The sequence below is a fragment of the Eschrichtius robustus genome, chromosome 5 (genome assembly GCF_028021215.1).
Source record: "Eschrichtius robustus isolate mEscRob2 chromosome 5, mEscRob2.pri, whole genome shotgun sequence".
NCBI classification, from domain to species: Eukaryota; Metazoa; Chordata; class Mammalia; order Artiodactyla; family Eschrichtiidae; genus Eschrichtius; species Eschrichtius robustus.
In genome coordinates, this window is record NC_090828.1 from 22,757,438 (window position 1) to 22,769,903 (window position 12,466).

General features: G+C 37.8%; 1 protein-coding gene across 2 annotated transcripts in view; it reads left to right on the forward strand.

Annotated features, from left to right (window-relative positions):
• BARD1 (BRCA1 associated RING domain 1) overlaps positions 1–12,466 on the forward strand; it is a 75,075-nt gene that overhangs the window by 27,688 nt on the left and 34,921 nt on the right. For both annotated transcript variants that reach the window (XM_068543787.1, XM_068543788.1), the window contains exons 4-5: positions 1,202–2,163; positions 12,151–12,231. In XM_068543787.1, coding sequence (XP_068399888.1) covers positions 1,202–2,163; positions 12,151–12,231 — 1,043 coding nt within the window. The remainder of the gene's footprint in view (positions 1–1,201; positions 2,164–12,150; positions 12,232–12,466) is intronic.

Sequence of the window (12,466 nt, forward strand, 5' to 3'; positions counted from 1 at the left end):
TTAACAATAATGAGTATTCCAGTTCATGAACACGGTATGTCTTTCCAATTGTATAGGATTTCTTTCATAAATATTGTTAATTTTCAGCAAGCAGAGCTTGTACATATTTTGTTAGACTTGTACTTAAGTATTTTTTTGGTACTATTATAAACAGTACCAGATTTTAAAAAAATTTCAGTTTACATGTTCATTGTTAGTATACAGAAATACAGTTGCAGTTGAACTTGGTACATTGACCTTGTATTCTATGACCTTGTTACAGTCACCTGTTTTATTAATTTTTTTTTAAAGATTCTCTGGGATATTCTATATAGCCAATCAAGTCAGCTGTGAATAGATACAGTTTTATATCTTCCTTTACAATCTGTGTGCCTTTTATTATCTTTTTCTTACCTTGGTGTGCTATCCAGGACTTTCAGTATGACGTTGAATAGGGATGGTGAGAGCAGACATCTTCACCTTGTTCTTGATGACAGGAACAAGATAATAGGAACAAAACAGTAGTTCCAGTCTTTCTTCATTAAGGATGGTACTAGCGGTGTGTAGTTTTGTAGATGTCCTTTATCAGGTTGAAGAAGTTTCCTTTTATCCCTAATGCTGAACCTTTTTAAAAATAATGAATGGATGTCGGATTTTGCCAGATGTTTTTTTTTTTCTGTATCTGTTGAAAAAAGTCACATGGTTTTCTTTTAGTTTGTTCATACAGTGAATTATATTGATTGATTTTCAAGTCTTTTTTTTTAACTAAGCATCAGTTAATAAGTCTTAATTTTTTTTTGACTACTGCTTATTAAATCCCATACCTGCTTATCAGTCTGTTTATTTATTTAGTATAGCTTTTCTCCATGGCTCTTATCACTACCATACAGCAGACTGTATGTTCTACTTATTTATTTGTATATTTTGTCTTTCCCAGTGGAATAAATATACAAATATTTATTTGTATATTTTGTCTTTCCCATGTTTCGTTCCCTGCTGTATCTCCAGCCACTAGAACATTGTCTGAAATAAAGTAGGATTCTGTAAATATTTGTTGAATGAGGATATCTGCTTTCAAGGAGTTCAAAAATCTAGGAGGGAAGGAAGAAGTACACAAATAAAAGGTGATACACCTTAGGAGAACTATCAACAAAATTCTTTGGGAGCTCAAGATGGGAGAGATTAAGTCGTGTAACAGATTTCTTTTCCTTTTTCCTATCAGATTTGAAAGAAGAAACATCTAGGAAAAGTTTATTTAGTGATGCAGAATATAAGAAGAATTCAATAAAAATGTGGTTTAGTCCTCGAAGTAAGAAGGTCAGGTATGTTGTGAGTAAAGTTTCAGTGCAAACTCAGCCTCCTGTGATAAGCGGTGAAAATGCTCAGCAGGCCTCCATGTATGAATTTGTCTCTACAAGCCCTCCAGTGGATGTTTCCGAGAGGGCTAAGAAGGCTTCCACAAAATCTGGAAAAAAACAGAGAAAGAAAACTTTGGCTGAAATCAACCAAAAGTGGAATTTAGAGGCAGACAAAGAAGATGGTAAACTTGACTCCAAAGAGGAATTTAAGGAAAAGCTAGTATCCTTCTGTAGCCAACCATCTATTATTGCTAGTCCGCAGATAAATGGTAAAATAGACTTACTAGCAAGTGGCTCCGTAACAGAATCTGAATGTTTTAGAAGCTTAACTGAAGTCTCTTTACCATTGGCTGAGCAAATAGAGTCTCCAGAAATTGAGAGCAGGAATGAAGAAGTGACTCCTGAGAAGACTGTCTGCGAAAACGATCTTACATCTAAGAAATCCTTGCCAGCAGGTCATAGTGGGAACCATGGGCGTCGCAACAGACGTTCCAGTCCTGTTTCTAAGAGATGTAGAAGCAGCAGTCCGAGCACCAGTGGAAATTCAATTAAGCAAACAGTGCTCTCAAAACACGTGCCATTGCCTGGACGTTCTTCACCACCTTCAAAGAAACTTACAGTTGGTGACACACTGAGGAGGAAAAGCAACAATATATTAGATGAATCCATTAGCCTCTCACCAGGTACGCCCCCTTCTACACTGAACAGTCCAAGGTACAGACGAATGATGTGTAGTCCCTCGGCAATGAAGCTCTCGCCCAGTAGTCTTATGGCTATGAAAAGAAATCATCGAGGAGAGACTTTGCTCCATATTGCTTCAATTAAGGTAGGATGCTTACTCGAAAATGCAACTTCAGAATGAGACCCAGCATAAAACAGTTTCTTTGGAGTTTGTGGAAAATGACATAAGATTACTAGGCTAATTAACCGAACCAGATGTGATACTCCCTGTGAACCAGAGAAGCAAAAATTCGTAAGGACTGTAGCCCTACCTCAGAGCAGCGGCCCCTGGTCCTGAGGAGCGTGACCTTGCAGGAGAAAACCAGTATTTCCGTATTTCAGCTTCAGCTTAGCCAAGCGCTTGTATTTTCGTCTATTCCATAATGTTTTTTTTTTTTTTTTTCAGTTTTCACCATGTTGTTTACCCATTCTTCTCATGCTTTATGGATATAGACAGACCGCTGCCAAGTTACTAATGGCAACACATCTTTACTACCTAACTTCAGAGCTCAGGGGCAGTGTGAGAGGGGATGAGCTTCTGTATTGTTGACGCTCCTAGTGGGCACTGCCGGGCTCTGGGAGGCTGCAAGACGTGGTCTGTACATTTCTCCGGTGACCTGAAAATTTGATTGTCAGAAATGGCTCCTGTGGTTCACCATAGAGGGGCTTCTCGGGGGCCCACAGTCAGCCCATTCCTTTTACTAGCCTACTCACTGAGTTACCTTTATTGCCTCTACACCTGGGAAGCGGCAGTGTTCGTTTTCCGGAACCTGGCTAGTTTGCCGAGCATGCGGTGTACGTACTTGCAGTGGTTAATCTTTGAAATTGACGCAAGTGCTGCACGTGGCGGGGAGCAGTGAGCATCATAGCTTTATAGACTTTGCTCTGTGAATTCATGCAAGTGTTATGAAAATACAATATGGGAGCGATTACTACTAAATTAGCATAGCTTTTATGATCTTTCAGTAAATTTACGGGGAAACCCTTGGGTCCTTTGCATGGATAGGAACTTTGGGAGGTCTGGAAAGAGCCCCCTGAGACCCTGAACATGAAGCTGGTGAGCAACATAAAGTGTCTGGGAAGAACACGGAGTAGGCATTGAGTCCAGGGATTTCTGTATTTTTCTGTGGAGAAAGGGAAAAGCACAAAAGTGAGTTTCTTCCAACGCTTTTTTTTTTTTCTTGCTTTGTCTTCCAATAAATGATGAATGTAGGATCTCTACGCCTGATGCCAGTAAGGGGAGAACCTGCCACATGACTACTTTCTAGGCATTTAGTATCCTTTGAACAACCTGAATTTTTGGAGTTGGCGCTGGTTACGCTTTAGTCTGATTTTTGCAAAGCATGATTTTAAAAAGCAGACTATATTTTTTGTCCTCTTTGTTTTATTTATATATGTGTGTTTGTGTGTGTATTATATAATACATAAGGTATAATACTCCTAATATTATAATGTTATTAATGCTTCATAGATATAAGTAGCTAGCATAATAATAAATAATTTTTGTTCATTTTTCTGGCTAATACATACATGTAGACTGCTTTAGTTTCTACATTTTGCTTACTGGGAATTATTTTCAGACCAGCAGTTAAGCATCTGCTTTCATTGGTAGAGAATTTTTCACTCAGTCGTAAGAATCATTTGTCTTTATTAGTGAGGATCTCTAGGACCTAGAGTCTAGGCCATGGTTTGGCAAACCTTTCTTTTTTTTTTTTTTTAATTTTAATTTTTTTTTATTTTTCTTAATTTTTTTTTAATGCTATTCTTCTCTGCTTACATTCTTTTTATTTATGTATGTATGTATGTATGGCTTTGTTGGGTCTTCGTTTCTGTGCGAGGGCTTTCTCTAGTTGTGGCGAGCGGGGGCCGCTCTTCATCGCGGTGCGCGGGCCTCTCACTATCGCGGCCTCTCGTTGCCGAGCACAGGCTCCAGACACGCAGGCTCAGCAACTGTGGCTCACGGGCCCAGTTGCTCCGCGGCACGTGGGATCTTCCCAGACCAGGGCTCGAACCCGTGGCCCCTGCATTGGCAGGCAGATTCTCAACCACTGCGCCACCAGGGAAGCCCTGGCAAATCTTTCTTAAAGGAGCAATTAGAGTAAATATTTTCGGCTTTGTAGGAATATAGTCTTAACTATTCAACTCTGTTTTAGTGCAAAAGTAGTCATAGATAATATGTAAACCAATAAAACTTTACACATGAAATTAGGTGTCGGGCCTACAGGCCATAGTTTATCTGTGCTTGGCGTAGGCTGTGGAAAAAAGCCCAGTGGAATCTTAAGACAGGAGAAAATGGTGGCATGATGCCATCTTGGTGAATTTTCTCCATTGATATGTTCAAGATTGCTTCAATACAAGTTTTGTCAGATTGTCATTTTACTTAGCAATTGTCTTGCCAGAATTAGAATTACTCATTTTGATTCTCTTGAACTTATCAAATACTGTACTGTCATTCATTGGCAGATTCTGATATAGTACATTTAAGAAAAGTTAATTGATTTCTATTGTTTTTTAAAATGCCTATTTAACAATAATGTTCTCTTTTACAAATTTATTATAAGTTGAATGCATGTCCCCATCTCAGCTTGATTTTAATAATCAAACAAATACTTGAAGAAAAATCAAAGGATTTATCAGTATATTTATCCTTTTATAAATAGTATTCATTTCATTTTCTATCCTAATTTTTTTGTTTGCAACCAAGGATGAATAATCTGTGCATACTTGAAAACCAAATGCTGCAATCCTGCTGTCTTGTGTATGCTTTGTATCCACCTACTTCAAAAAAGGATTTGAGGTGGCTCTAAAGTTAAAGCTACAGTTGGCCTTTGAACAAGGCAGGGGTCAGGAGGGCTGACCTCCACATAGTCGAAATCTTCGTATAACTTTTGACTCTTAAAGTTAACTACTAATAGCCTACTGTTGACTGGAAGCATTATTGATAAAACAAAGTCGATTAACACATATTTTGTATATTATATGTATTATATACTGTATTCTTACAGTAAAGGAAGCTAGAGAAAAATGTTATTAAGAAAATCATAAGGAAGAGAAAATACATGTATGGTACTGTACTGCATTTATTTATTTATTTATTCATTCATTCATTCATTTATGTATGTATGTACGTATGTATGTATGTATGACTGTGTTGGGTCTTCGTTTCTGTGCAAGGGCTTTCTCCAGTTGCGGCGAGCGGGGGCCACTCTTCATCACGGTGCGCGGGCCTCTCACTGTCGTGGCCTCTCCCGTTGCGGAGCACAGGCTCCAGACGCGCAGGCTCAGTAGTTGTGGCTCACGGGCCTAGCCACTCCGCGGCATGTGGGATCTTCCCGGACCGGGGCTCGAACCCGTGTCCCCTGCATTGGCAGGCGGATTCCCAACCACTGCGCCACCAGGGAAGCCCTGTACTGCATTTAGGTAGCATAAGTTTACGTCATCTGTTTATAAGATGAATTATCTGTCAGTACATGCATCAGTGTTGTCTTATATGATACAAAACACTGTAGTTGGTATATGTATTACTAACACTAGACATCAAAAATGAAAAGATATTGTGAAAGAGAATTTCATATTTATTTACAGGTATAATGTTTCATGCATTGATAAGAAGCAGCAATATGATTGCTTTATGGTAGACTAGTGTAATTGATAGAGTTGCATCACTGTAGCCTAGCTATACACTATAAATGAATCATAAAATTTTATGGCCTAAGTATTACAGTCACATTCATATTACAGTATTGGAAACATGGTTACTTTTTTTAAAAACCACTTACCTGTGATGATAGGCTAATGGGCAGTTTCTCCAATTACAAGAGAGGGACATGGGCTTCCCTGGTGGCGCAGTGGTTGAGAATCCGCCTGCCAATGCAGGGGACACGGGTTCGAGCCCTGGTCTGGGAAGATCCCACATGCCGCGGAGCAACTGGGCCCGTGAGCCACAATTGCTGAGCCTGCGCGTCTGGAGCCTGTGCTCCGCAACAAGAGAGGCCATGATAGTGAGAGGCCCGCGCACCGTGATGAAGAGTGGCCCCCGCTTGCCACAACTGGAGAAAGCCCTCGCACAGAAACGAAGACCCAACACAGCCATAAATAAAATAAATAAATAAATTTTAAAAAAAAAAAAAAAAAAAAAAAAGAGAGAGACATGCTGTACAGAGAGGCATCTTGTATGGTAATGTAATTCTGTGAGAGCCAAGGTATAAAACAGTAAGAAGACTAACACATTATTAATTTTATATTAAGTATCACCTTATGTCTATGTAAGGATAAACTATTATCTACATATATTTTATGCATTCATGACATACCTAACTTTTCTTCATTTTTTTGATAGTTCTGTGCTACCTGGATCGTCTGCAAGTTTTTTCAGATTATTGCAAATCTTCCAAAAACTTTCCGATATATTTATTGAAAAAAATGTGTGTCTAAGCAGGCCCGCACAGTTCAAATCTGTGTTGTTCAAGGGTCAGCTGTACTATAACATGGAACGAGGAGCAGGGAAAAGGAAAGAGTTACTGCAGCTGAGTCATGAATACAGACCTGATGACTCTGCCGGTAGCCAGAACAAATGAGGTTTTTTGCTGGCTAAGGTAGATTTTGTTGTTGTTATTGTAGTTGTTATTTTCCCCTGAAACATCTTGTAGACATGCAGTGTCCACATTTTCCATGTTTCCCCCAGATCCTAAGTGTGCACTGTTGCACTGTGCGTGCCTGGTGGATGCGCTGAGGGCAGAGAGCCCCACGGTAGTTTTACTCTTCTGTTGGGCTAGTTAGCTTCCCTTGCTACAGTGATGGCTTTATAGAATGATCTTTGAACTTGGTCACGTCATTAATAAAATTCTTTAATATCTTGCCCCAGACCTACCTCTGGGCATCTTTGTTGGCCATAGCTATCACCCTAGTGGAAGCTACCTGTATTTTCTTGTCCTGACCACTTGAAATAGCTTCCTATTGCTGTCATAACAAATTTCCACAAATTTAGTGAGTTAAAACAAGGCAAATTTATTTTCTTACAGTTTTGTAGGCCAGAAGTCTGGTATGAGTCTCACCACACTAAAATCAGTTCGTTGGCTATGCTACTTTCTGGAGACACTAGGAGAGAACCCGTTTCCTTGCTTACTTGGGTTGTTGGCAGGAACTGTGTACTTCCTTCTGGTTGTAGGACTGAGGTCCTGTTTTCTTGCTGGCTTATAGCTGAGGGCCCTTCTCAGGTCCTAGAGACTGTCACATTCCTTGGTGTGTGGACCTCTTCCTCTGTATTCAGAGCGGGCAGCAGCAGGTGGAGTCCTGGCATTCCATCCTTCTGCCCCAGCCAGGAAGAGTTCACTGCTTTTAAGGACTCACGTGATTAGATGGGAGCCACTAGGACAGTGCAGGATAATCTTCCCCACCTCCAGGTCTGTACACTTAATCACGTTGCAGAGTTCCTTTTGTTGGGTAAGGTAACATAGTCACACGTCCCTGGGGATTAGAACGTGGACATTGTTGGTGGCAGTGTGGGTGTTGTCAGTTTTCATCCACATCACTGAACTACCTTCTCTGCTTTTCCTCTGTACTTAGTGCACTCAGCGCTCTGTATAACAGCCAGAGTCATCTGACCAAAGTCATAACTTGTCTTTTCTGTGCTGCCCTACCAATAACTTCCCGGCTCACTTAAAATAAAATCCACAGTCCTCCTTATGGCCTATACAGACCTCTGCTCAGATGCCACCTCTTCAGAGAGACTTTTCTGAACTTACCTAAAATAGCAGTCTCTGCCATATGCTTAGCTTGTTTTGTTTTTCTTCCTATTATTATTTCTTGGCATCATTATTGTAGATCTCTTTGTTTCCTGTCTTTCTCTTTAGAAGGAGAGCAAGAGTTGTTTGTTCAGTGTTCTGTCTTCAGTGTCTAGAACATTGCCTGGTATGTAATAGATTGATATTTGTTGAATAACTGAGTGATTTTCCCACTTAGCCATGATCTGAACCCTCTTCTTCTGACACTGAACTTTAATGCTACCCATACTTGGCACATGTTCTTTTTTCTGCCTCTTATATCCTTTCCTCTGCATCTTTCCCTTTTCCCTAATGATCCTTTGTATCTAACCTTCAAAATCTAGCTTATAGCCTGCCTTCTGAATCAGTCTTTTTCACAATTCCCAGAGTTGGTTTTTCCTCTATGGTGACATTGTTTTGTTTGCATTTATATGTTTTTAGCTTTCTGTTTATTATATGACTCCTCAATTTGACTTTGTGGTTATGTGGAGTTTATTCCCCATTTAAAATGTAATTTCAAAATGTGAGTAATAACTTCATGCTTCAAAAATAAGAATAAAAGTATTTACCGTGGAAAGCCTCACTCCCATTTCTGTCCTCAGCCACCCTCTTGCTGAACAAGCCCTTTCTTGCTTTCTTGTGTATCTTTTGTGAATTTCTTTACACAAATATAAGTAAATGCTTTCCATATTAGTACACACTTTCTGTACATTCTGTTGTAGCATAGCGTTCCATGAATTTTTATTATTCTACTGGTCCCTTACTGATGGATGCCTGTGTTTCCATTGTTTTGCTTTTATAAACTGTGCTGCAGTGAGCAATCTTTGTTTCATATGTGAGCAGGTATATCCTTAGGATAAGTTCCTAGAAGTGGGACTTCTGGGTTAATGTAAAGCATCTGTTAACCTTATTTATCTTGAAACGGTCCATACTTGGCAGTAGAAGGCTCTTATTAAGTATCCAGACTGCCTAAATATCAGGCTGCCTGAATGTAGACAGTTACTATATCATCAGCGGATAATGTTTATGTTCTCAGTTCTCAGATCCTTTTCTCCTCAGGATCATGGGCTTATAGGCCAGCCAGCTAGTTTTTGGACATTCAGTGACATTTGAATGCATACCTTAGGCAGGATTATTCTTGAATTCTTTATTTATACATTTATTTTCTTACACTATGGAATTTCAAGCAGTATATTTATTAATACTGTGTCTGGGATGTTGTGAGTATCCTTATTCAACCAGAACAAAAGTTGAGATTCACTGTGCTCTCTTCATGCCCCCATGTTTGTACTTGAATATCTATGTCACCTATGGCTAAAGTGATTTTGAGAACATTATGTTATATAAACAAGAGATTTTACGAGGAAGCGTTATGCCTACATAGAAACTAAGATAAACACTCATTGTTTATTCTTCTGATTTAATAAGAAGAATCTTAGTATTTGACATTTCATTATACAGAGAGAAAAATTTGGTTTGTTATTCTGTTTTTTCACCTTTGCTTGAGAATTTGTTGATGCTGGAATAAACCGCCCCAAAGTTCTCTAGCACAGATTCTTCAAATGGTAATGATTACTCATAATTCATTGCCATAGCAGTGAACGTATTAGAAATAGAAGAAAGGCTTGAAGTTGACATGCCATGATGTATTTAAGGTACAGACATAATAGATAATATTTTGAAGGCAACTTACAAGGGATGGTATGCCTAACATAACAAAGGTGATGAGGATCTCTTAGGTAGAGAGAAAATCCCTTGTGAGGCATCTCCTTTAGGGTTTGACATAGTAACCATTCATTATACCTTAAGGTAGTCATGTTATATTGTGTGTAAAATCATGTTATTACTTATCCTCCATACTGGCTTCCTCAGACAATAACAAGGGACTCAAAAGCAAACTGGCATCTGTGATATTTTCAAGATTTCAATTTCTAGAGCACCTCTTGGAGTCAGTCTCCAATTTTCCCTTTGTCACCCACCATCTTTGTAATACCAATAACTTACTGTCACGATGGCTAGGTTGTCCGAGTCATCTGTGAAATTTTATTCAGTAAATAACTCAGACACTCAGAAAATGTTTAATAAACTTTAGAGCTCCGTTCCAGATGACTAAACTTTTTTTTTTTAACAACACCTAGTTGCTAAAAGGAGAAATTTTAGGTATCTGGTTAGTTCATTTATGTGGAAAAGCTTAACCGTTTGGGTAAGTCATCATTATTGTACTTAATTGTAATGTCCTGTACTATTTTTATAAAAATATTTATTCTTAATAGTATTTTAGAAGAGCTAACCTTTATAAGGAAAAAGTTTTATTTGTGTGTGTGTGTATTTGTTTTAGGAAAGTTAACTTATACTACTGCCATATGCACGTATGAAGAATATTTCCTTTGAATGAAAGGTTAGCAATAAGAAAATTCAATGCGACACTCACGTTCCCTTATTTTCTGCCTTTAAGGTTTTATTTGAAAACACCGAGTCTGTTTAAAAATTTTTATAAGCCTTGGTAAATACTTTTTTCTTAGATGGTTCCCCCCCCCCGTGGTTTTAAGAGAATCTCAGTTATTCTTTTAAGTTGTGAGAAGCCTAAAAGTGAGTGCTTATTACTCAGAAAATATTCTGTTTGAGAAGAAAGTAATTTAAAGAAATCAGAAGCAGAAGTTAATTTGTTTCCTGGAAACTTTATATTGGTTCAAGCTTACGCAGTTACTGTGGACCCTATCTAATTATCATAATTTTATTTATGTGCATGACATTAAATTCACATAAAGTAGAAGGAGAAAATATGACGAACTTTTAAGTACTAGGGAGGAAAAAGCAGATCGGGTATAAAAAGCAAGCAATTTGCAAATCAGCTATACATTTCAGGGAAGTATAGGGGTAAAATGTTAACAGAAGACACCTTTGATAATATGAAGAGGTGACATGAAAGAAAAATACCACTGGCTAGCAACCTGAAAAGAGATTCTGCTTTCAGCTTCTAAATTGTCACTAATTGTCTCTGTGACTCTTCCATGGGACTCTTCCATTCCACAGTTGTGTTTATATTATTTTACAGGCTTCTTTAGGTTAATATGTTTTTGTGATTGCCATGTAGAATTAGATTGAGGACATTTTTGAGAAGGTTTACATGTATTTTTTTGTGGATACTTCATTTTGAAGGTCAGGAATGTGCGTGGTTCTGGCAGTTCATCTGCCCCAATATTCATGGGATCGTTTAAAAAAAAATCAAATTTGTATCTTGACAGATTTTCCTGAGCTCATTTGGAACTGACTTGAATATAGTGCAAAAGTTGCTAAGTGTATGTTAACTTGCGCTAGAGGTGTAGAATTTGTACCTCTAAGGAACTATGGGAAATATTTTTTTTATTGGAAGTGGGGCATTTGATTTGAAACATATAGAATACTTGTTTTTTTAGGCCCATTTAATATTTAAGGTCATTTTGCTAATTTAGAATCTTAAAAATATATGTTGTATGCGGGTTTGTTTTTTTTTAGAAAACTGAGTAAGCTACCATTTTAAGGTTTGCTGTATTTGAGAGGTAGTCTGAAACAATCCAATAAAAGCAAATGTTACTGTATTTAGGGGACTTAGTGACGTCTACATTTTTCAAACCAATAGAGAAAAACTCATTTCAGAAGAGTGCTGGGGCTGGGAGTGGTAGGAGAGAGGAGATGTCCTTCTCCCTAAAGAAGCTCTTCTCAAAACACAACATTGGCATGTATAACTTTTGTCGTATGTAACTTTTATTTATTCAGCCTTTTTCAGAGTAAGCTGTCAGTTATTTTGGAGAAAATAAGCTTTGTTTTTGCCTAAAAAATATCTTTGAGCAAATAAAGTGAATATAAACTAAATTAATATCTCGAGGATAAGTGGATTAACTGCCAATAAGACAACAGTTTTTGGCTTTCTAACATTGGTTTCACTGAGCAGCCCTCTTGGCTTTAATTTTGTTTTAAACGGAAATCAGAAACCATTTTCATGTATGCTCAGAAAGGATGTTTTTCACAAACGAAATGGTGACTTTAAAAACTTCATTTTGATCAGGTGATCTTTGGCTAGTGTCCTTGGTATTTTGAAATGAATTTTGATACAGGTTGCTAATAGCAGAGATTTTGTACTCTGTATTCAGTGATGGACCACATGGCTTTGATGAGTTGGCACCTCAGAACAATCCATGCATACATAGCTTACTATTTATTGACTCATGAGCAATAGGCATAGAAGAGAAAAGATTTAAATTTTATCTTGAAGATAAAATCTTAAATCTTAATATTTTTTTTCTTTCCTTGATGATTTTTAATTTCTTTCTACCTTTTCATTTTTCTACTAGGGCGACATACCTTCTGTTGAATACCTCTTACAGAATGGAAGTGACCCGAATGTTAAAGACCATGCTGGATGGACACCATTGGTAGTTTTCTAGTTGTTTGTTTTTATTATCATTCTGTTTATGTTTTATAGTTATTATAGTTTATAGTTATGTAGTCATCTATATATCATCCTCTACCACATATACAATCTCTTTGTAATCTGAAGAACTTATATTTTCAACAAATAAGAGTAAATGATTATGTTTTATCTAGCTTTTCTGTTGTGACGGGCAAAAAATTGGCTACCTTTTGACTGACTACATTTAGATTTAAGAA